General features: G+C 42.0%; 1 protein-coding gene across 3 annotated transcripts in view; it reads right to left on the bottom strand.

Annotated features, from left to right (window-relative positions):
* Window positions 1-26,701, bottom strand: part of SNCAIP (synuclein alpha interacting protein) — a 320,769-nt gene that overhangs the window by 60,459 nt on the left and 233,609 nt on the right. For all 3 annotated transcript variants that reach the window (XM_073556172.1, XM_073556094.1, XM_073556231.1), the window contains 2 exons: window positions 18,689-19,497; window positions 2,441-2,620 (listed from right to left, as the gene is read on the bottom strand). In XM_073556172.1, coding sequence (XP_073412273.1) covers window positions 2,441-2,620; window positions 18,689-19,497 — 989 coding nt within the window. The remainder of the gene's footprint in view (window positions 1-2,440; window positions 2,621-18,688; window positions 19,498-26,701) is intronic.

Below are 26,701 nucleotides of genomic sequence, written 5' to 3'. Positions count from 1 at the left end.
TAGAGAGACCTCACTTGACTCAGCTAAGGTCAAAATACAGGATTCTGCTAGAAGGAAGACAATGGACAAAAATGTCATTCATGGCAGAATTGCAAGACACAACCTACTGCCAGCCAAAAACAATACAAAGGATAGCTTCGCAATTGCTAAAAAAACAATTAGATAAGACCAAGACTTAAGGGCCTGTCACACTAAGCGATATCGCTAGCAATATCGCTATAACGTCACAGGTTTTTGTGACGTTATAGCGATATTGGTAGCGATATCGCTATGTCTGATACTTACCTCCGACCGCTCCCCCGCTGGTTATCGCTGATCGCGAGAGAACGTCCTGGACCGTTTCTCGTCCTCAGCTTCCTGCTGGGCTTCCTGTGGCGTAGACGAGCGACGTGTGGACGCGGGCGGGAGGACGTCAGGATCGCCTCGTCTGACAGGTAAGTAGCGACCCCTGACCCCTGCTATGTCGCTGGTGAGATCTGCCTGTGTGCAGCTCACTAGCGATCACTTAGCGATGCACCAGCGATCCTGACCGCATTATATTGCTGGTCGGGATCGCTGGTGCATCGCTAAGTGTGACAGCACCTTTAGGACACATCTGGAGTAAAGGTAACAAGGTAACACTGCAGTCCACCATATGAACACCAGTGTTAGACATGGACATAGTAGTGTGATGGTTTGGGGCTGCTGTCTTTGCGAAAGTCCTGTAGGAACTGGCTAGAACTTAAAAGGGCATTATACGCTTGAAAACCCTCAAATGTAGCCAAACAGTTCAGCAAAGAACAGAGGACCTAATTCTTCCACAGTATTGTAAAAGTCTCATCAGAAGATATCACAAATGTCTGATTGTGATTGTTAGGCTGGAGTCACACACAACGATTAAAAAAACGGTCCGATTTTAACGGTCCGAAATCGCACAAAGGTATCTTAACCAGTGATCCGTTTTTGATGCGATTTTTCTTCATCTATGCGATTTTAATGGCATGTAAGGATCCCTTTGACATTGGTCTGGCAAGATTTTCTCGCAGGATAGCTAAATGGACATATAATGGAGCCCAATGACAGGTTTCCGCACACAAACGAATTAATAGATCTAGACACACACACACACACACACACATATATATATTTTATACATGTCATAGAGACACATTTATATATATATTTCTAATTCATACAGTTCTTCATTGCAGAATAGCCGCTGAAACAATTGCCGGCTTTTGTATAATCTTTCTCCTGCCAGACGTGAAATGACACATGGTTTACATATAGTTAACCATTTCATTTCATGCTTTTTTTTTTTATGTCTATCACTATTACGGTAATTATATGAGGGTTTGTGGCTAAAATTTTGGAATTGTAGGTGTTCATTTAAGAGGTTAATTCGTTGTATTAAATTGCGGGGACTCCCTGCAGCCTCAGTGACGTCAGCGGGAGTCCCAGCAATTTACTACAACGAATTAACCCCTTAAATGAACCTCTACAACTCCAAAATTTTACCCACAAACCCTCATATAATTAATAGTGATAGACATAAAAAAAAACATGAAATGAAATGGTTAACTGTATGTAAACCATGTGTAATTTCACGTCTGGCAGGAGAAAGATTATACAAAAGCCGGCAATTGTTTCAGCGGCTATTCTGCAATGAAGAACTGTATGAATTAGAAATATATATATATATATAAATGTGTCTCTATGACATGTATAAAATATATATATATATATATATATATATATATATCTCTATCTAGATTTATTAATTTGTTTCTTTATTTAACCGGTCACTGTGTTTTTACTGTATTTGAAAAAAAAAATTGCCGGCTTTTGGTGCGATTTTACCGCAACTCACACATCGGGTCCGTTTGCAATCCAATTTTTTCTCGCCCCCATAGACTTGCATTGTCGAATCCGATCCGAAAATCGGTGACAATCGCAGCATGCTGCGATTGTCTCGGTCCGAGGATCGGATCCGATAAAAAAAAAAAATAAAAAAAAAAAATCGCATGATGTGAGCTGCCCCATAGAATAACATTGGGACGAATGCAATGCGATTTAAATCTTAATCTAAATAAGACATTTAAATCTTGGAGGGATAGAATAGACTGAGTGAGGAGCAAATACTTTTTCTTTACAGCGCTGTATAAGAAAAATGTAGATGACATTATGACAACTAAAACAAAAAATAATAATTTACAGTTTCATTAAATAATCTTCTTGAACATTGGACAGAATGTCAGATTAGATTGACACATATTCAGACTATCAATAATTGATAAAACATTTGGTATACCTCAGAGATAAAAGGGTGTCTTATGCAAGCGCTGATTTTATGATGAAGCAAGCCTTTGCTTTCAGTCGGAGGTTAAAACCGCAGATTGTTTATCCTTGCCTTCCACATTCCCCCCACGTAAATGTTTTTTTTTCTTATCTTGACTATTACCTTTATTGCCAATCCAGCAGGCGTCAGGGTTTCTTCATTCCTCTCACTTAAGCAATCTTCCCCCATAAGTGAGGTGAGATGCTGCAAACACTCGGCGTGTCCATAGGATGCTGCAATATGCAGAAGATTATTTCCATTTTCATCATGGATTTGGTCTAAATTATCGACAGCAATGTGGGGCTGTGGAGAGAAAAGGACGAACATCAGTCTGCAAGGAGTTACTAACCATGTTCTGAAAAGTCAAGATTAGCTCTAGAACACAACATTGTGATATGTTCTGGAAAGTAAAGACAAGGGCCTTGGGCCAAGGGATAACTTTAGAAGACAGAATCATTTCTTTATATATTTCTAAGTTTACTTTGTAATATAAGACACAACAGAACAGGAAGAAGTTAGGTAAGACGTGCTGGGATGTTAAGTTGTAATTTTTTTGTGTTTGTATTTTTTCCTCTTTAAACCTAACATATGTACATTCTCTTAAAGATACTTTTTTTTAAGAAACTGGTGATGGATGTTGTTTTTTCTTACAGCAATTAGTCAAAATCCATGTTTAGCAGTGTAAAAAATGATAACAGAACTCTGGATGGTTACTACAAACAATAAGAGCACATTACGGGAATGTTCCTAGAAGCCAGTGCACTCAAAAAGGAATCTGTCAGCTGAATAAAATGACACCTTGAAATCTGCGATCTGATGTCTTACTCCAGAGAAATACATGTTTTTCTTATATGTAAATGAGCTGTTTAGATCTATGGGCAGGACACAGATCTCCCTGAGAATCTGCCTCCAGAGCTTGTTATAAATGAAAGGGGGCATTACCAGTGTGATGTGTAATGACTGACTGCCTGCTTTCCCGATCTACATGTCTCACAATGGTGATGTCCCTTTTACCTTAAAATAAGCTCTGGAGGCAGATTTTCCTGGAGATCTGTGTCCGGCCCATAGATCTTAACAGCTCATTAATATATTTTAAAAAATGTAGATTTGTCTGAAATAAAACATCAGATACAAGTAATCAAGTTATCGTGTTATTCAACTTTTTAGAACCAGACTCTAATTCATAGTGCTTCTCCACATTTGACAGTCCTGGATATTTTCAGCTCAGACATGCTGCACAACACAATTTGCTGTCCATCTTGTTCACCATAAATGCAAGATAACTGGTATCTCAGCTAGATAAGTTACACAAACTGTGACATCCAAAGTGACAAGAAGCAGGACCTGCTTTAACAACAGGATGGCATTTGGCCAAAATTACGTTTTTACAAATGTTACTATTGAACGTTCAATTCCAGTAATTCTTGTACATCACTTTAATTACAGTAATGAAGGTGAATACAGCTCTTTGTATAAATGTAAATAATAATTCCGAATTTTATTACCTCCATTTACAGTTTAATTAAAAATAAAATTATTTTTATTTAATGGCAAATTGGTTGTCGTTTGGTCTCCATCACAATTATGTAGGCTCTTGGTATTGCCTTTCTAACTCATACATTAGTGACTTTACAGTATAAGGTGACATGTTTACATCCCTTTTACATACTCCTAAGGCACGATGAAATGTTTGATGGAGGTACAAAAGGTGGTAGCGATGTGCTGAAAAAGATGACACAGCTGCTCTTCTATCCAGCAGCATTAATCCAATCTACCTTTTTTCTTCCTTCCCCTACTTGTCTGTTCCCATCCCAAATCACAGCAAATAAAAAAAGGTAAGCAAGTGTTCTTATAGGTGCCTTACCTTCAGTAGCTTCTTATCCAGATCATTCAGTCTTATACATGTACACTCAGTTCACCTGAATGTGTATATGTGTTTTCAATGAGAAATGAAAATCTCCTACAAGACTCCTCTGGGGCTGGCTTTATCACCTTAAAGGGAACCTGCCATGTAAAAAATGCCATTAATCTGCAGATATGAGGGTAATCAGCAGGTTAATAGTGTTTCGAAGCTGCCTGCCCTGAGAGCCCTGCCGCCAGGAGGAAATGAGCTTTATTCCTCATGGCAGCGGCATGTTCTGCCCCACTACAACCATGCACTGAGCTCTTTGTCTACTTAAAGTACTCTATATTTCAGAAGTAGGAGGTGGTAATATGTTACCCTAGAAAGAAATCAAATTTGGTGCTTAAAAGGGGTGTCCACTCCTCGGACAACTCATTCTTAATTACTATATTCCCCTTTGTAAAATAAAAACACCACGTACTCTCCTTCTGTACCAGCACTATTCCAGCCATGTCAGAACTGGGTCTCCTGAGGCTCGCATTACATGGTTATGCCACATGAACACTGCCAATTAGCGGCTGAAGGGCTCACAGACATGTGAGTTTAATCCAAAGGGAGAACAGAAGCTCAATAGCGCCCGCCAGAGGGGGGAGGTGAGTATATAATGTTTTTATTTTACAAGAGGAATATAGCATTTAAGAAGTGGTTGTTCACGTAGAAGACAACCCCTTTAAGAGTATTTCGACAGTGGTCAATGTTCTATTTTATCTCGTCATATAACTTTCTCTTAGCAGACCAAACACAAAAAAGTGCAATAAATGTCACTGGTGAGTCTGAATTCGTCTTCAATAATCAAACCTTTCGCTAGTGAAGGCTGAATGAAAGTCCCCTTGGGGGCAAAAGTGTGGGAAAACTCCAGCTATATACCAAGAAATGTATAGAGGAATTCATAAACATTAATGTCTAGTTATGAGAAATGCTACAATGGTATCACACATGAAAAAAATAGCACCTCATGCTGTGAGTTCATAGACTGAGAATTACAACATGTCTGAAATAAATCACCACTTCTGACAAGCAAAGAATATGTGAAATAAATGATCAGTCAATTCTGGATCCGAGAACTGCTGGAGTAATAATCTTCTGGACGCCATGAACCCATGAAGGACAGAAAAGAGAAGAGAGACAGACACATGTAACACAGGGGATAAGGCTTAATGTCATCACATTGGCAGTTTCTGGAGACAGACATATGGGGAGGACAAAGAGTAAAACAACCTCAGGTTGACCGTGTACAGTACATTAGATGGTAATTCAAAAGTATCAAGCCACCGATATCTCACTGCCATTCCTTCTCTGCTCCAAACCTTACCATAGAGGGAGAGGTGGGAGCAGGGGCGGACATATCATTGGTGTAACCTGTGCGACCTCACAGTGGCCCAAGAGGTAAGGGAACCCATTTCCATCTGCAAAACAGGTGGAATTGTGCATTATGATAAGCTATTGGAGTGCAGAGAGCTCATGTTCTTGCACAGGGGCCCTTTTCGGTCTCTGTCCGCCAGTGGGTGGGAGTCGTGCATAAACATCAAATGGGTGTCCAATCTAGCTAAAATCAGCAGGTTCAACCGACACTGTAATCTACAGTAATTTATATAGTGAAAATATTAAATCTTGCTATTATTAAAGCCAAGACCAAACAGAGCATTTCAATAGTACAAAATCTGTTTTATTGATTCATATATAAAAGTTAAAAAAAAGACTTTCATGTTTACAAAAAAGGTACAAGAAAAGAAGAACACACAACTCCCACTAGCATAGGATTTGCTGCACGGAACTGGACCCTATGACTAACCATCATGAAAAATACAACAAGAAGGCTCTTTAGACTTGCAGGTATATGCTGGCAAAACTGACTAAATAATGTATCTACTGTCACCAATAAAACATGCTGAAGAGGTGCCAGTCACTACTACTGCTATGCAGGCTAAAAGCAACCACCTGTCACGTGTGTCTGGACACAGATGTTACCGCAAGGTGAACCCATAACACACGTGACCCTGGATACAGCGCCTCCAGTGGCGAATTTAAATAATAAGGGGGGACCTGGGAAACATTAACAATGGTGGGCCCTGCGATAGGGAATGGGGACATGGAGACCTCCTGCACTCCACTGAGCCAGTGTCCCTGCACTCCTCACATTCCCTATACAGGCTCCGCACCTGTCGCCGCACGCGAACCTTAAACCCTTGCTCGCCCTGACCCTAAACCCTCACTAGGGAATTGGGCGGTGCGGAGACTAATCCCACCACTGCACTAGAGACACACATGAGGGAAAGAGACAATACAGGGGGACACCACTTAGCTTTATGCTCTGTGCTTATGCTCCTGCAACAGAGCCCTCCACCTGCGTGCGTCTTCTCCTCCACCCGGATCCTTCACCATAACAGGATCCTTCACCATAGTGCAGCCTTGGAGCAGAGTCCACCACCAGTTGCTGCTGCTTAGTAACAGAGTCCCAAAGATGAGTTCAGCTTCTGCCACGAAGTCAAGCATGCTTGAGTCCAGCTCAGCAGCCAAGTCCCACATGGTGAGTGCTACTCTCCATAGTCGCCACTCCACCAGTCCATGCAGACACTTCCTGCCGACACCAACACTGCGACTCCTCCACGCCATGCCAGCAATTCCTGCAGACACCATCACTGACACACGTCCCCCCTGGCTAAGCTGCGCAGGACTCCTCCTCAGCTCCATCCTTCCACCAGGCTCTCACCAACTCAGAATCAATCAATGAATGAATCAATATCACCAGCAGTGATTGCACACACTGAGACTTACTTATAGAGCCCCACACCTGATTCATAATTACGTGCACATTAAACCTAAAGTGCGATACCACTAACCACCACCGGGGACAGTCAAGTCACTTGGGACTTGCCAAAGTAAAAAAGGTTCACCCTGTGCAATTTAAAACTGTCAGATCAAATTCAGATCATGACACCACCGATTAATAGCAGCCAACATTATAAATCCACATCTCCCAAAATAAGGGGTTAAATAAGCCGCATCTTGGTAAAGATTGCTAACCACAACAGTCTATACGATAAATACCTTTTAAACCCAATTCATGCTAGAGCTACAGAGGCCATTACCTGGATCCTAGCAGCGTTCAGAGTGTATCCCGTGAGAGCCCCGTCCTTCTGCCCCGACGCGTACATTTCGCCCAGCTTCCTCGCCTCTTCAGCATGTTTTATTGGTGAGAGTAGATACATTATTTAGTCAGTTTTGCCAGCATATACCTGCAAGTCTAAAGAGCCTTCTTGTTGTATTTTTCATGATGGTTAGTCATAGGGTCCAGTGCCATGCAGCAAATCCTATGCTAGTGGGAGTTGTGTGTTCTTCTTTTCTTGTACCTTTTTTGTAAACATGAAAGTCTTTTTTAACTTTTATATATGAATCAATAAAAGAGATTTTGTACTATTGAAATGCTCTGTTTGGTCTTGGCTTTAATAATAGCAGGATCTAACGTTTTCATTGTTAGATATGGGAGCTTAATATATTGTTAGTTTGTGGCAGTTTTGGGATTGAGTAATTTTGTCTTTGCAATATTCGTCGAACACAGCCGAACTTCATTAGAGTTAATGGTTGTAGAAATTACCGAATATGTTCGGAACCAATCATCAAACATACATTTGGCAAGAATGGGGTAGCAATATGGCACAAATATGGCAAATTCAGATTCAGAGACCAAACTATAGTTTTCTATGGGGTTCAGGTTTGCAGAAAGTGAAGGCCACTTCATTTGAGATCCCCCAGTCTCCAGCAGCCATTCCCTAATGAAGCGACCTTGATGAGCTGGAGCATTTTCATACATGGAGATGAAATTAGGCCTGAATTGTTCATGCAGAGGCACAATGACTGGATTAACCATGTTATTCAAGTAACAGGGTCTTGTCACAGTACCATTCACAAAGAGTAGGGCAGTTCTGTATTGACTAGACAGATCTGCCCACACTGTAACACCACCACCATCAAAAGGTTGTTTGTTTGGTGATAATAGTGGCTGGTGCATAGCGCTCTCCTTGAGGCCTCCAACATAGTTAGCGGCCATCATTTCTGCTCAGTGTGAACTAACTTTCATCACTGAACAGCACTGAGGCCCACTGGTCCCTTGTCCAGCATAGATGAAGCCAGGTACAGACTGGGGCTGAAATTCAGCCCTGGCATTTGAAATCACACAGGCCCATGCTGTCGCTGTCCCCAAGCATCAGATTGGATATATTACTAATATTACCCTGGATGGAAGAAAGCAAGATTTATTACAAGACAATATTTCTAATGATACCCGTGGTCTGCTGGGGTAAGTGACGGAGTCAGCGACTTTGTGCTCCATCACAACTCTTAACAATATGGATGTATTTAGAATACCAATTCTGCTAGCAAAGTAGCAGACAAGGTGGCCCACTACCAGACAGGCCCTTCTGGCATTTGCCAGAATTGCCAAATGGCCAGTCCAGCCATGGATGAAGCCTGTGAATAGTGGTGTGGCCAGGTACCCTTGCAGGTCATCAAGCACGCAGACCACACTGATGTAAATGGTTCCAAATGGTTTGATGTGACAATTGGTTGCCTCTCACCTCTCTTAAATATGCCTGGAGTTGTGTGGCATTCATCAACCATTACAAAGGGCACTGTTCACAATGAAGCGGTCATAAGTGTGGGATGTGGCCAAAGGACATCCACTTCTGTACGTTTCTGTGACTCTTCCAGTCTCTCTATATCTCCATTACAACCTGCTGATGACATTCTATGACACTCTAAGCTCAGTGGCCACTTCCGCCAAAGAACATCCTGCTTGAAGACTCGCAATGGACAGGTACTGTTGATCAATTGTCGTCTTGGTCTCATGGTGTAAAAATGTCAACAGCATGATGTGGAGGATTGCTTAATATCAATTCTAATTGAACCTCGAAATTTATTGGGCGATTCATCAATCAAACATTAATTATGAATTTTGCCATTATGCTCTATGTGAGAAAACAGCAAATTGCGCAAAAAGTACTGAAACAGTTGGACATGTATATTCAAAAGTTAAGAGACCTTCACATTAAGTTCACCTGAAATGTTAGAGTGCATTTTAGGATCATCCTGAAATTTCACGCGAAAGCCAAATATCCTTAACTTTTTGTGAGTAGTATATATAATATTTTACATGGAAATGGTATCCAGATGACCACAGCAGACAATCGATGCCCTCAATGGTTGATGACCACAGCAGACAATCGATGTCCTCAGTGGTTACATCTGTATGAGTGTCACAAAACAGCTGAGTACAGTGATTGGTTGGATCGGTTATGAGCATGTAGGCAACAAATTTAACCAACAGAACCATTGGAGGCGTGGCGTTGGAACGACAGAGGATGTAACAGGTGAGTACTGTTAATATTTTAAACTACAGTGATTGTCTTAATAGTTTTCTTATCTAAACACGGTAAGTCCAAAATTCTATGCATACTAAACATAAATTGGTAAGCTCTCACTAGGAGGTTTAGGCAGCTAAAATTTTATGACATATTACTATGGTTATGTGAATAGAAAAATGGGAAGGAAGCTTCGACCCGTTGAAGATTTTGTGAAATAATTGACCATCATATAATTTAGGAGGTCTTTAGATAAAAAAGTGAGTCAATAGGTACACGTTAGACTGAAGTTGCAGTGACCAGTTTTTAATTTTTGGCCATGCGGTTATAACTGTCCCTGTAATTATATAAGTCTCCTCATAAACCAAGAATGATGATCTGGCTAAAGCTCTTTGGAAATGTTCTTGTCTACGGCTGAATTATACTGTGACAAGTAACCACAAGCATGCCAGAACTCTGGAGCCGGCCTGGGACAAAAGGAATAACATTTTAAGAAGAGACTGGTTATTTTCACTAATCTCTGGAGAAAAGATTATGTCTAATCAAATGGCGATGTAGAAAATGTTCTCAGTCAAACGATTGTGAAGCAAACGCAGAACGACTGGGTACAGACAGGATCATGGCTCATTTGTAAAATATATAATGCTCCGTCTGGCTAACCGCTGTTACTTCTTTATCATATTTTAAAGAAAAACATACCAGCTGAATAACCGAGATGATATTTGATTGCACATAAGGAGTTATAAAATACCTGGAATGTGCCTAGGGACTCATCTTTTTCCAAAGTCATGTTCTCATTCTAGCAAAGTCTCTAATAATGAAAATTGCATAGTAAAGAATTATAGGATGCCCATGTGGTGCCAAGCTGAGTATTAGTCTTCAGTTCTGGTTCACGGATTTTACATCATCACCTCATGCTACTCAACAATTTTACCACCTTCACAGTACTCACTACATAAAGAGATAAGCATTAGAATATAACATAACATAAAGCACATTATTATGAGAAAATAGAAGAGAAAAAAGTACAATCCATATAATTTTTGTCTTTATGCACTGAAAACTACTGATATGATTATGCTATTCATATGATTATACTGGTATAAGATTGAAATGACACATTCACCTAGCCACGAGATGAGTACATTTAGCACAAGTGTTTGTGACGGGAGCATCCGGACCACAAGAGTTCAAGAAACTAAACCCCAATCACTATAAAACCCTACAGTATTCTAAACTCCCTTTGGGTGATACAATTTTCATATTTTCCCAATAGTTGATGTACCTATGATCCATAACTGTTATTGCTATAGACAGTTGGCAATATCATGAGTTATCAGATTATAACTCACTAGGCTTTATACCCACAACCGTCTTCTTAGGCCTGTTTCACACTTCCGTTTGTGACCATCAGTCAAGATCCGCCGATTTGAAAAAAAAATTTTTTTTCTTGGCGGATCCGTTTTTTTCCTCATAGACTTGCATTATCGGCGGATCTTGACGGATGGTCGTCCGTTGGATCCGCTTTTGTACGGATCCGCCAAGATTTTGGCGTCCACTCAGCGGCCCGGACGGAGCATGTAACGTTATTTTGTTCTCCGGATCCGCTATTTACTAAATTAACCCGCATTTCTGTCTGTCTGCTGGATAAAATTCTCTCTCTCTCTCTCTCTCCCTCCCTCCTCCACGACATACTCTTACACATCGCCGCTCCTTTACGGCACCTTCTCCACGACAGCGCACCTACTGATGCCGCGACCACCGCTGCTGCTCCCGCTATTTCACCGCTGCTGATCCCGCCGTGCCCACAGCTCCCGCGTCACCATGCCTGCTCCCGGACAGCGCTACATCGCCGGTATTTTTACTTTTGTTTTTCCACAGGCGCGGTTCCTTTAATTTTTCAACTTCGGCGGACCGTACATCCGCCGATCCGATGCCACCCGTTCCTGTCAGTCCGCCTGCGGATCCGTTTTCCGCTATTTTGGCGGATTCGGACTGACAGGAAAAACTGAAGTGTGAAACAGGCCTTTTATGTCAGAATCTACTAACGTTCAGAAGCATGGCCATAAACTTTACATGGAAATGTGTCTTTTTAGCACATGTTATGTAGGCGCATATCAAGGTCATCTGTATTTAATGAAGTACTCCCATTAAACTTTTTATCCTCCTAATATATTGCATTCATCACATTATATAGCATTGTGTACATACAATTGTTCATTTTGCCTTTCTACCCATCTAATTCTTCTCTTTTCTCTGCTCTATGTAGAAACAGTTAGTCTCTTGTACCTGCAGTTATCAACCCCTCTTCAATTCCTGACCCAGCCTCTGTTTGAAGACTTTCATTGAAGGAGAACTCACCATTTCTCGTGGCAGCCTGTTCCACTCATTGATCACTCTCACTGTCAAAAAGTTTTATCTAATATCTAATCTGTATCTTCTCCCTTTCAGTTTCATCCCATTTCTTCTTGTGCTTCCATGTGCAAATTAGAATAAGAATGATCCTTCTACACTGACATCCCTTGAGATATTTGTAGACAGCTATTACCGTATTTTTCCCACCATAAGATGCATTTTTTCCAAAAAAAATTGGGAGGAAAATGGGGGGTGCGTCTTATGGTGCAAATGCAGGCTTACTTGGGGGTTGGGGCGGCAGAACCGGTGGCGGCAGAGATGTGGCGATGCTGCGGCGTTGAGCAGTGTGGAGTGCACCTGAGCAAAGTCCCGTCCTCAGGATGCCGGCGGCAGAAATGTGTCCACGCTGCTGTCCGGTGTCCACGGCGAGTGCATCACCGGTTTCCCTGCTGCCATCTTCCTGAAGCTGTGGGCCGCCGGATTCAGGAAAATGGCCGCTGGAGGCCGCGTGTGCGCAGATTAAAATCTCGGCAGCAATTGGCTTCAGGAAAATGGCTGCCGAGATCTCAATCTGTACACGCGCGGCCTCCTGTGTCCATTTTCCTGAAGCCTCCGGCGGCCCACGGCTTCAAGAAGATGGCCGCAGGGAAAATGGTGATGCGCTCGCTGTGGACATCGGACAGCAACGTGGACACCGGACAGCAGCATGGACACATTCCTGCCGCCGGTATCCTGAGGAAGGGACCCTGCTCCAGTGCTCTGCATCACCGCTGACATTGGACCTGCAGCATCGTACCCCGGGACTGCAGCATTGCCCCACTTCTGCCACCGCTGGCTTCCTGAGAAAGGGACCATGCCTCCTGTGACCCCGCTGTACCATCACCGGCCCTTAGGTAAGATACCTTAAATTTGGACAGTAAGACAACCCCCATCTCATAAAAATCTTTTTTCTGATATTTTCAACCCGAAAAGTAGGGGTGCGTCTTATGGTCCGGTGCATCTTGTAGTCCGAATATACGGAACGTGTCCTCCTGGCCTTATCATTTGCAAGCTAAACATTCCCAGATTTTTTAAAAGTTCATTGTAGGGCATATTTTGCAGTCCGCTCACCATCCTGGTAGCTCTTCTCTGACCTTGCTCCAGTTTTTCAATGTCTTTTTTCAAAATGTGGTGCCCAGAACTGGACACAGTATTCCAGATGAGGTCTGACCAAGGGGAGTAGAAGGGCATAATTACTTAACGTGATCTAGACTCTATGCCTCTCTTAATAGATCTTAGAACTGTGTTTGCCTTTTTTGCTGCTGTAATTTTCGTTTTTCTTGCCCTGATGTAGAATCTTGCATTTCTCCCTGCTAAATTCAGTGTCTCCGGTACAAGAGAAAACGGTCACCACATGCAGCGGACACACTGGCATGCGAAAGAGCCCTTATACATTGACGATAATCCAAATCATCATTAAAATCTCCAAGGACTTGATCAACTTTACAGAACACAGTTTGTAGTTAATCTCTAGTTTTCACACATCTAAACAGTTATCCGGGACGGATAATGTGAATCCTTTTTCGTTAGAGCTCATTCCAAGCTTATATTTAAATGAATACAATCCTAAAAAAGATTACAGAAATCTTCATAACATGCTACCTAGTTACTGGGAACATATGCAAACTCCGGTGTGAGCCTCTACATAGGTGCTGTAGACGCCACTACTACTACAGTCCAATAGACATTTCATCTTAGTGTCCTTCTAAAATAATTCCAATAAATATTTGGTGAAGCACAAAAAAAAGGATCAGCTAAACCATCAGTAGGAGGATCGGTCACTCGATTTCATAATACAAACAGCAGACATTACTACATTCTTGTACACGAGCCAACAGATCTAAGATCTATGAAAAAATATATGCTGCTTGAATTGAAAAATCTGGTGACAGATCTACTTTAATATATACTTTAATGTAACTAATATATAATGGAAGATAATTGTTTAAATAAAGGCCCATTCAGACGAGCGTGTTTTCAGTCTGTGTGCTGCTGTGTGTGGTCCGTACTACACATGACCAGCACACAAAAGAAAAAACACAATCATAACCAAAGTGCTAGTGCACACGGGCCCTTTCCCACATAGATTGATGGCCGGTGTGGAAAAATCGCAACATCCACTATTCTGAATATTAGGACTGTCTGAGCGTGGACGAACACTAAGAAAACAGCTGTTAGCTTCTATACACACCATGTTGAAGCCACTTTGACAGACAACATATTTTGCTTTTTTTTTGTTTTACTTTTTTTGAGGGTGCGAGGTGGGAGGGGGCTAAAAGCTGAAAACCTGGACTTAAATTCTGTACAAAATATTTACATACACAGTCTTTAGCCATGGGGCTTTTGGGGGTCAGTAGCGTTTTAGCAAAAAAGCAGGAACTGTTCTCTTAACCTTCTGGCTCTTACTGAAACCTGTATCCAGAAGTCAGACACTACTGCTGCTGCTGCTCTTTCATATGGTGTACTACACTTCTCTCATACCCCAAGATCAGACAATAGAGCAGGTGGAGGCGTTGGTCTGCTCCTATCACCAAAATGTACCTTTCAGGTTATCCCTCAACTACCCTCACTTGTCTTCCCTTCTTTTGAGGTCCATGCTGTCAGACTCTACACCCCCTTCCCATTGCGAGTGGCGGTGGTATATCGTCCTCCCGGTCCCTCCCATCAGTTCCTTGATCATTTTGTCACTTGGCTTCCACATTTTCTCTCCTGTGACATCCCAACTCTCATCATGGGCGATTTCAACATCCCCATTGCTCTTCCCCCTCACCATCTGCTACTCACCTTTTATCTCTGACCTCCTCATTTGGCCTTTCGCAGCTTACTAATTCTCCAACGCATGAAGACGGAAACTCCCTCAACTTGGTCTTCTCTCGGCTTTGTGCAGTGGATGATTTTGCAAACTCCCCTCTCCCACTCTCTGACCACAACCTTCTTTCATTCTCTATCAAGAACTACCAGGCCGCTCAGGTCACCCCCACTGTCCATACTTATAGAAACATAAAGGCCATTAACACCCACAAACTTATGAAGAACTTGCAGTCTTCATTGGCCCCTATCTCCTCCCTCTCATGTCCTGATCCTGCATTGAAGCATTACAATGAAACACTTCAAAGTGCCCTGGATGAATTTGCACCTCCTATACATATAACACCACAACACAGACTGCGACAACCTTGGCACAACCTGCAAACACTTTTCCTGCAGCTGTGCCCCAGGTGCGCTGAACGTCTGTGGAGAAAATCCAATCTACACGAAGATTTCAGCCATTATAAGTTTATGCTTAGCACATACAACACTGCCCTTCACCTCTCAAAACAAACCTATTTCAAAACCCTCATCACCTCACTGTCCAATAACCCTAAACGTCTCTTTGACACTTTTCATTCTCTACTCAACCCAACTATAGACCTGTCTCTAATCTTTCCTTCATCTCTAAACTCCTGGAACGCCTGGTCCACTCCCGTCTGATCCGCTATCTCTCTGATAACGCTCTTCTCGACCCTCTCCAATCCGGTTTCTGCTCTTTACACTCTACTGAAACTGCCCTCACTAAAGTCTCTAATGATCTACTAACAGCTAAATCAAATGGTCATTACTCCATGCTAATTCTCTTGGATCTCTCTGCAGCATTCGACACTGTGGATCATCAGCTCTTCCTCACTATGCTCCGTTCCATTGGCCTCAAGGACACTGTTCTCTCCTGGTTCTCCTCCTACCTCTCTAACCGCTCCATTACTGTATCTTTTGCTGCTTCCTCCTCCTCTCATCTTTCACTTACTGTTGGGGTTCCTCAAGGATCGGTTCTAGGCCTCCTCCTCTTCTCTTTGTACACTGCTCCTATTGGTCAAACAATCAGTAGATTTGATTTCCAGTACCATCTATATGCTGATGACACCCAATTATACGTTTCTTCTCCTGATACCACGCCTGCCTTTCTAGAAAACACCAGCGATTGTCTAAACGCTGTGCCTAACATCACGTCCTCACTATATCTGAAACTGAACCTGTCAAAGACTGAACTCCATGTGTTTCCTCCCGCTACTAATGTACCTATACCCGACATTGCCATTTCCGTGTGTGGTTCCACTATTACTCCTCAGCAACATGCCCAGTGTCTTGGGGTCATACTTGACTCCGAGCTTTCCCCCCACATCCGATCACTGGCTCGCTCTTGTTATCTGCACCTCAAAAACATTTCTAGAATTCGACCTTTTCTTACTTTTGACTAAGCAAAAACTCTTACTGTTTCTCTTATTCATTCTCGTCTCGACTATTGTAATTCTCTTCTAATTAGTCTCCCTCTTACCAAACTCTCCCCCCTCCAATCTGTCTTGAATGCTGCAGCCAGGATCATATTCCTCGCCAATCGTTACACCGATGCCTCTACCTTGTGCCAGTCATTACACTGGCTACCCATCCACTCCAGAATCCAGTACAAACTTATTATCCTCACCCACAAAGCTCTCCATGGCTCAGCACCACCCTATATCTCTTCCCTTGTTTCAGTATACCACCCTACCCGCGCCCTCCGTTCTACTGATGACCTGAGGTTAGCATCCTCAATAATCAGAACCTCCCACTCCCGTCTCCAAGACTATACACGTGCTGCGCCAATTCTTTGGAATGCACTTCCCAGGTCAATACGATTAGTCCCCAATCCCTACAATTTTAAGCGTGCCCTGAAAACGCATTTATTCAGACTGGCCTTCCGCCTCAACACATTAACCTAATCTATCCCTGTGTGGCACAGTCAAAAGTTTTACCATAACCAGGTTCCCCGCATCATGTTCCCACATGCTTTATGCATCTATTAGCCCTCTGTGTCTGTACTGTTACACACTTAACATTATGGCTGGTCCATACAATCAGGGCAATTGTTACCACCCAAATTTCGTGTCTACATTTTTCATCATAGATTGTAAGCTTGCGAGCAGGGCCCTCATTCCCCTTGTTATCTGTTATGATCTATGTGATTATTGTTATGCTGTAATGTTTATTGTCTGTACAAGTCCCCTCTGAAATGTAAAGTGCTGCAGAATATGTTGGCGCTATAGAAATAAAATTTATTATTATTATTATTATTATAATAATAATTTATTATTAATTTTCAGTTCTTGTTATCCATAAGGTTTTCAATAGAACTTAAAAAAAGAAAGTTTCAAAACACCCCACAATATTAAAAAAAGGTAATTAAACATTTTAAAAGATGCCATATAAATACTACAAATAAACTTGAAAAAAACCCCCATAAAACCAGAAACTACTGCATTATGAATATCAAAGTTTTCTCTGAAACACTGCACATTTCAGAGAAGAGCATAATTTACAACAGGGCCAAGGTGACTAATCCAAGAGGCAGGTTTTGGCCAGCTTCTCCCCACCTGCTCATCGTGCCTGCAGATTTCCTAATACATATATACAGTAAGAGACCTGCCACTGTTGCCGGGAGGGAGGGGAGAAGCCAATGGTGTCCTGCCTTTTGGACTAGTCACCTTGTTCCCGGCAATACTTTGGTCTTCGTCTATGCTGTCAGTGGTTGGCGCAGCATGAATCATCTGACAGGTTCCATTTAACGGATTCCCTCAAACGTGGTGTGACCATAGTTCTATAAATAGGAAAAATGTATTCTTATCAGCTCTATAATGATTAAGAACCAATGTGGTTCAAAAAGACGTAATCCACGTGATTTTAATCACTTTTCTATTTTTTTGCAACATGTTTTTAAAGATTTTGGAATAAGTATGACTTTTCACATTTTTTTTTCTGGGATTGCTGGATTCCCATCTTGACTTTGGTCCTACTGATTTCAGCAACCTGCAGTCACACCTTTATTCTTCTGTATCAGAACCCACTCACACCGCCATACTTTTGATCCACATTACATCCACATATTTTCACATGGTTTACCTCGATTACAACCAAGTTTATGGCTGGGTGAATACACAATCAGTGTTCCCGTGGGATTGGCAAAAATCCTTGCCTGTGCTGCAGGAAATAACCCTATAGAGATGTATGGATGGACTGTCAGTTGCCGAAGTCTCTGGAACACATGTGCCCTTTCACTTAAGAAACACGTCACTGTGCATGTGCAGTTTTGGTAGAACTACAAGAACCATCATCTCCTTATTAGAAGCATAAGTCACATTTTCTATACAACTAACCAGCAACTTTATCACTAACGACCTCGTTCAGTAATGGTGTAAATCTGCTCATTACAGCGGAGTTTTCAGCCCTCTGTTTCTTTGGTAACTTTCGATTGTCACCACAGCAGATGCTAATGTAACGCTTTGCATGGGCCGCGGGACATTTCAGACTTTGTGTTCAGCTCCTGTCTGTGAATGGTTGCTAAGAAAAGCTGGCAAAGAAAACTGCAGAATACTAATGAAGGCAAGAGAGTGTTCCCACGGTGAGGCAGTGACAAAAAGCTGATTGGGACCAGGCTGAGCTGCAGGGCTTGACGACAAATTAAAGAGTTAACACATTGTAAAGCGAGCGATGTACCCAAATTCTTCCAATTCTTTTCTTCGGCTAAATAGACTGGGCATATACATTCAGTTATACATCAAGAAAGTTCATGGCAAAGCAGCATTGTCCTGTGTTGTATAAGCATTCATTACCATCACTATGCAGAATGCAGTGACCGAAATACAGCTCCGTACGTGAGGAAATAAATGGCCGACCTGTCTTGGTCTAATAGATCTGCTATGTACTTACCAGTAAGGATATCTGTCCTTCTTTCACAATATTCAAAATGCTCTTGATTTTTTTCATGTCTTCTCCTTCTGAGTGATTCCAGTTCACATTACCGTTTATGCCATCCAGTTGGGAGTCTGTCCCCGGCAGGTGAAATGCCCGGAGCTGGCAGTTAGGCATGGTCTTTTCAAGCTTCTGAGCATGGGAATCAGACAGAGCTCTATTCAGAAAGCTCTTGTTATGGTATTCAGCTTCATGGACCGAGCTGCACTGAATGTTAGACTGTGAAAGCTCTAATCCCCCAGATGAATGCCTGCTCTGATCAAGGATGGTAGCCTGAGTCGAGTTTTTAACCGGAGACAATACACAAAACTGAGTGGCATTGGGCGTCAGGTTCTCCAGGTTGCCCATAGAACCATTTTTAGCCTTAGACAATGGATATATACTTGAGGTCCTTTTTTCTGATGCTACTTTGGTGAACAGAGTCAATGGCTGATTGGATTTGATGTAAGGCACATCCAAAATTTCATCCATATCAAGGTCATAATGTTCCAGCTCGCCAAGCAAAACGTTCGACTCGATGCTCTTACACTTAAATTCATCATCATGTCCAGGAAGACCATCTTTTCCCGGTTCACCAATTTTCTCATTTTCTACCTTTTCTTCTTTTTGATCGTCACTTTCATTGAGTTTTGGACTCTCTGGCTGATGCTTCAATGGAGAAACCCTTTTAACGGGTCGAAATTTACTGTACACATCTGCAATCCCTGTTGGCTTCTGTGTGTTGCCAATAAGAGAAGATACTCCGCAGTTCCAGTTTGCATTGGGCACTGAAAGGTTAGAAAAAAACAGCGTTAAAAAAAGATAAATGTCATTAAAACAGATGGAAGCACGAATAGCAAGTTTTGACCAGATTTATGCTGTCACCTTTCCTGCAGAATTACCTGCTTCTTCATACCTGATGGGTGACAGTTCTTCATCATGACTCTATTCGTAGCTCTCATTTTAATTGTGTAGAACTCTTTCCATAAAATATTAATCTATCGCTAATTAGTCAATCAATTTTTATGCATTTTTAGTAGAATGCTTTCTACTAGGTTAAAAGTTTACATAATTCAAATTAAAAGCTGTTCTATACATACATATCATTAACTGTAGTTTATACAGGGTTTTTTCCATATATCTTTGAAAACTTTTTTCCAAGGACATATGTTGTGATGATTTAACCTGTTTACACCATCTACGTCCCAAGCTTCAATGCAATCTCTGTTTGTAGAAAATGTAGAAAAAAGTACCATCAAAAGGGGCATAGCGGTTACCGCTGTATGTAGTGATCATTGTTGGCTGGCTGCCTAATAGTTACACCCATACTATTACATCGGGCGGTCTGCTTAGCTTTTTAAAGATGCACTTCCATTCATTTTTCAGTGGCTAAGCCAATATAAAAATATTTGTAGTGTAGTGTAAGTGCCGAAATATACTCACCGATCGCCATTTACTCTAGCAACTAGCGCCACTTTGGTCTTCTTCTGAGTAATGTGACAGTTATTCCGACTTTCTGGATCACACTGCGCTCTTCCTAACCCAGAAATGGCTTTTAAAGTGTAAGCTTATGGATCATCAAAACGAGACTCTATAGGTTTAAATTCTAAAAGTGACTACCGGCTTACACAGATCTCAGTGTGATCCGGCAAGTCAGAATAGCCGTCACATGACTCAGAAAAGGACTGGAGCGGCACTTATTGATACTCCAAAAACAGCATATCACAATAGTTGACGTTTTTGGCCAAATATGTAACCTTACAACAAGCATCAAATATATTTTAGTACCTGAACATTTAGCCGTTCTCAACACACGTAATACTGATTGGCCAATGCCCTTGTATATTAAAAAATGATGCCATCCTCTAATAAATTGTGTTATATAAAAGTATTCATGAGAAAAGTAAATGTAACATTCTATGGCAACCAGTCAATGTTCTTTCATGTAATGCATGGCTACACCAGGTCAACTAAAGTGGAAGCCTAAGGCAAGAGTCACACTATCGTACAACATGGCCGAGTGCTAGGAGATAAAAACAGTGTTACTCTATGGGGCAGCGACTATTTTCTCAAGCCGAATCGGCATGCAAGAACAATTGCAGAACGCTGCGCTTGGCAGCAAGTCACGGCTAACTCGCACCCATATACGTCTATAAGTGTGAGTGACAACGCACAGCCCATGGATATCACCCGCCGGCAGCAGAGGAGATGGAAAAAATAATTTTTCTGCCTCCTACGCAGCAGTGGGAGAGAATCGGAGCACAATACCATGACACTCAGTTCCCACTTGCAGAAGAGCAGGAGCCAAGGGTCATTAGCATATTGCATCCAATGCTCTCGCATCGGATGCCATACGCTGGTGTGATGCCAGCCTTAGGGCTCGTATCCATCACCAGAAAAAAAAACATTTTGATTTCCATTCAGAAAAGTAGGACTAGTGTTATGCAAGTGTCATGTGCTTTTCATGTGAGTACAATCCAATTTTTCACAACTAGCATCTATTTTACATCCAAATGCGATGCAATTGCTACCAGATGGCAATTCAGCAGCCACGTACAGTAAAATCACAGCATGACCCGACAGAATAGAATAGATTACATACAGTATATACACATAGAAAAGATAGATATAAAGATGACAGTGATATATATAGTTAGAACAGTATGTGTGGAGCTGTATTACAGCTACATGTATTTAATTAATAAATTATTATATTTTGGAACAAAATAGCGTGGGCTCCTGCGTAATTTTCCAAACCAGCAGAGGGAAAGCTGATGGCTGGGGCTGATATTTATAGCCTGGGAAGAGAGGAATACCTATTAATATCAGCTCACAGCGGTATATTTAGCCTTTATTAGTTATTAAAATGGGGAACCACCCGAAAAATGACTTAGGGTCCCCCTATGATTAATAATCAGCAAAGACTAGGCAGGCAGCCACGGACTGATAATAATAGCAATGGATATTGCCACATACACACCCCCGCCAGCTAAAAACATCAGATTTCAGCCACCCCTGAAAAGGTGCATCTATAAGATTTGTCAATTCTGGCACTTACAGTTGTGGCCAAAAGTATTGACACCCATGCAATTCTGTCAGATAATACTCGGTTTCTTCCTGAAAATGATTGCAAACACATATTCTTTGGTATTATTATCTTCATTTAATTTGTCTTAAATGAAAAAAACACAAAAGAGAATAAAGCAAAAAGCAAAACATTGATCATTTCATACAAAACTCCAAAAATGGGCCAGACAAAAGTATTGGCACCCTCAGCCTAATACTTGGTTGCACAACCTTTAGCCAAAATAACTGCAACCAACCGCTTCCGGTAACCATCAATGAGTTTCTTACAATGCTCTGCTGGAATTTTAGACCATTCTTCTTTGGCAAACTGCTCCAGGTCCCTGATATTTGCAGGGTGCCTTGTCCAAACTGCCATTTTTAGATCTCTCCACAGGTGTTCTATGGGATTCAGGTCTGGACTCATTGCTGGCCACCTTAGAAGTCTCCAGTGCTTTCTCTCAAACCATTTTCTAGTGCTTTTGAAGTGTGTTTTGGGTCATTGTCCTGCTGGAAGACCCGTGACCTCTGAGGGAGACCCAGCTTTCTCACACTGGGCCCTACATTATGCTGCAAAATTTGTTGGTAGTCTTCTGACTTCATAATGCCATGCACACGGTCAAGCAGTCCAGTGCCAGAGGCAGCAAAGCAACCCCAAAACATCAGGGAACCTCCGCCATGTTTGACTGTAGGGACCGTGTTCTTTTCTTTGAATGCCTCTTTTTTTCTCCTGTAAACTCTATGTTGATGCCTTTGCCCAAAAAGCTCTACTTTTGTCTCATCTGACCAGAGAACATTCTTCCAAAACGTTTTAGGCTTTTTCAGGTAAGTTTTGGCAAACTCCAGCCTGGCTTTTTTATGTCTCGGGGTAAGAAGTGGGGTCTTCCTGGGTCTCCTACCATACAGTCCCTTTTCATTCAGACGCCGACGGATAGTACGGGTTGACACTGTTGTACCCTCGGACTGCAGGGCAGCTTGAACTTGTTTGGATGTTAGTCGAGGTTCTTTATCCAACATCCACACAATCTTGCATTGAAATCTCTTGTCAATTTTTCTTTTCCGTCCACATCTAGGCAGGTTAGCCACAGTGCCATGGGCTTTAAACTTCTTGATGACACTGCGCACGGTAGACACAGGAACATTCAGGTCTTTGGAGATGGACATGTAGCCTTGAGATTGCTCATGCTTTCTCACAATTTGGTTTCTCAAGTCCTCAGACAGTTCTTTGGTCTTCTTTCTTTTCTCCATGCTCAATGTGGTACACACAAGGACACAGGACAGAGGTTGAGTCAACTTTAATCCATGTCAACTGGCTGCAAGTGTGATTTAGTTATTGCCAACACCTGTTAGGTGCCACAGGGAAGTTACAGGTGCTGTTAATTACACAAATTAGAGAAGCATCACATGATTTTTCGAACAGTGCCAATACTTTTGTCCACCCTCTTTTTTATGTTTGGTGTGGAATTATATCCAATTTGGCTTTAGGAGAATTCTTTTTGTGTTTTTTCATTTAAGACAAATTAAATGAAGATAATAATATCAAAGAATTTGAGTTTGCAATCATTTTCAGGAAGAAACTGAGTATTATCTGACAGAATTGCAGGGGTGTCAATACTTTTGGCCACAACTGTATACTTGCTCTTCCCACTTGCCCTGGTGCGGTGGCAAGTGTGGTGATAGTTGGGGGGTTGATGTCACCTTTGTAATGTAAGGTGATATCAAGCCCCCATTACTAACCCCATAGTCATACCGTATGAAAACACACACACCCAGAATAAAGTCCTTTAACTGAAAGAATGACACAAACTCCTTTATGTTATTGCCCATTCCAGTGAAGCCATTGTCCCCTGTAAGAGAATTAAAATAATAAATCATATTCCTCACCTGTCCACTGAGAAGATAATAATCCATTTGTCCTACGATGGGTCTAACTCTGCTACATCTAAATGGCAGACTGAATTGTTGCATGATGCAATAATGCAGCCTGCCATCCAGAAGAAACACTGAGCAACGTGTGCTACTGCTGTTCAATGTCTCACGGTGAACTCTTATGACCTGACTGATGTCACCGTGAGCGTGAGAAAGTTCTCACTCTTGCAGTGCCATTGGAAAGGCCCTGGGAGTTCACAGACAATGAACTCACGTCACCTAACTGACATCAGCTCAGTGTTTCTATAGGATGGCAGGTTGCATAGTCGCATCACGCAACAATGCAGCCTGCCATCTAAATGTAGCAGAGCTAGACTCAACGTGGGACAAATGAATTTTTATCTTTTCAGCGGACAGGTGAGAAACATGGTTGTTTATTATTTTAATTCTCTTACAGGGGACAATGGCTTCACTGGAATGGGAGATGATGCAAGTATGGGTTAATTAATCTTGATTAAAAGTGTCTGTGTCATTCTTTCAATTAAAGGACTTTATTCTGGGTGTTTTTTACACAATATGACAATGGGGTTAGTAATGGGGCATCTTATAGATGCCTCTCCATTACTAACCTCTGGGCTCGATGTCAGTTGACAATTCAAAGGACATAGGTATGTAAAAATCGGACGGCACTCGCATGGTCTGAGTGCCGTGTGATTTTCTTTTATCACACCCATTGACGAGTCTCATCCGATATACGTAGCAAATTGCAGTACGCTGCAACTTTTTTCTCAGTCCGATTTCAGCTAAGAAAAAAAGAGAAAAATTGTAGATGAGCTGTGACTCATAGCTTAACAATGGACCGTCTGCAATCTGATTTTTTTTTATCAGATTGCATTCATCCGTTTTACTCGCAGAGGACTATGAGCCCTTATAGATCAACTCTAAGCCCTTGAAAAAAAGATCCTTCTCCTCTGTGATGTCCAAATGTCCGAACAAAGAACATAGAAAGGAGTTGTGATTCTGAAACAACCGCTTCAATAAATGTAAGGCCGGTTTCACATTAGCGCTTTTTAAGCGCACGCACGGCCGGGGGTAGCTCCGCCCCCGAGCCGGCTCTCTGCCCGGCGTGCCCGCCCCTTGCTTGTAGCGCCGCCTACTAGCGGACAGCGGCGCCTGCGATCGGCGCACCCTATCTTTAGCATAGGGTGCGCAGATCGTGCGCAGGCCATGCGCTAGTTGCGCTTTGACCTGCGCTGCGCACTTTTGACGGTGCGCCGTGCGCGCCAAAATCCGAAAAGTTTGATTTTGGCGTGCACGGCGCACCGTCAAAAGTGCGCAGCGCAGGTCAAAGCGCAACTAGAGCACGGCCTGCGCACGATCTGCGCACCCTATGCTAAAGATAGGGTGCGCCGATCGCAGGCGCCGCTGTCCGCTAGTAGGTGGCGCTACAAGCAAGGGGCGGGCACGCCGGGCAGAGAGCCGGCTCGGGGGGCGGAGCTACCCCCGGCCGTGCGTGCGCTTAAAAAGCGCTAATGTGAAACCGGCCTAACTTGCCATTTTAAGCTGTGTTTTTTGTGAGAATAATTTTAGCTTGTACCCCGGACACCTAGACATTGATACTCCATTCTGTGTGCAAATCTGACCTCTGGAGTTTATACACTTTCCAGCAGGTGGCTGCAGTTTGCATATACATTTGTGATATAATAGGCTTTAAGGTGCAGTTAATGACCATAATTGATCATTTCCTGACTTTTGAACTTCTGACCTTGTGCAAGTTTATTAATACAGCTTCAGTAGGAAAACCTTCTCATCTTTCTTCTCGTGTATTATGCATAGCTCAATGAGGTGCCTCAAAGAAAAAATGAAGCCTGACATAGAAGGTGCTCAAATATTCAAAAGTGATAATGAAATATCATATTATTAATATCATAACTAAATAGAGTAATTAAAATTATATAGCCCTCACTGTAAATTAGGTGTATTAGCAAAATTTACAAACTTTCAGCTGTTTGCAATAATCCAGTCAAACAAGAACCATTTAAAGAGAACCTGTCAGCATGTTGGGGACCCGATGCAGCGGAGGAGCTGTAGAGTCTGGAGGAAGAGTGGAGAGACAGACAATCCAAACTACTTGAGGTCTAGTGTGAAGTTTCCACAATCAGTGATGGTTTGGGGAGACGTCATCTGCTGGTGTAGATCCACTGTTTTATCAAGACCAAAGTCAGCGCAGCCATCTATCAGGAAATTTTAAAGCACCTCATGCTTCCCTCTGCCGACAAGCTTTTAGGAGGTGGAAATGTCATTGTCCAGCAGGACTTGGCACCTGTCCACACTGCCAAAAGTACCAATACCTGGTTTAGAAACAACAGTATCACTGTGCTTGATTGGCCAGCAATCTCACCTGACCTTAACAATGCAGACGAGCTGAAGGCTGCTATCAAAGCAACCAGGGCTTCCATAACCCCTCAGCAGTGCCACAGGCTGATCGCCTCCATGCCACGCCGCACTGATGCAGTAATTGATGCAAAAGGAGCTCCAACCAAGTATTGAGTGCATTTACTGAACATACATTTCAGTAGGCCAACATTTTGGATTTTAAAATCATTTTTCAAGCTGGTGTTATAAAGTATTCTAATTTACTGAGATAATGACTTTTGGGTTTTCATTGGCTGTAAGCCATAATCATCAACATTCACAGAAATAAACACTTGAAATAGATCACTCTGTTTGTAATGACTCTATAGAATATATGAGTTTCACTTTTCGTATTGAAGAACTGAAATAAATTAACTTTTTGATGATATTCTAATTTTGTGAGCTGCACCTGTATGTGTTCTTATGATGGATTATATTTTATTAATTTATTTTACTCATTTACACACGTGGTCAAAATTGTTGGTACCCCTCGTTTAATGACAGAAAAACTCACAATGGTCACAGAAATAACTTGAATCTGACAAAAGTAATAATAAATGAAAAATCTATGAAAATTAACAAAGGAAAGTCAGACATTGCTTTTCAACCATGCTTCCACTGAATTTAAAAAAAAAAAAAACTCAT

Source organism: Dendrobates tinctorius, unplaced genomic scaffold (assembly GCF_039654945.1).
Source record: "Dendrobates tinctorius isolate UK_male_01 unplaced genomic scaffold, ASM3965494v1 ptg000003l, whole genome shotgun sequence".
NCBI lineage: Eukaryota > Metazoa > Chordata > Amphibia > Anura > Dendrobatidae > Dendrobates > Dendrobates tinctorius.
This window is presented reverse-complemented; position numbering and strand designations above follow the sequence as displayed.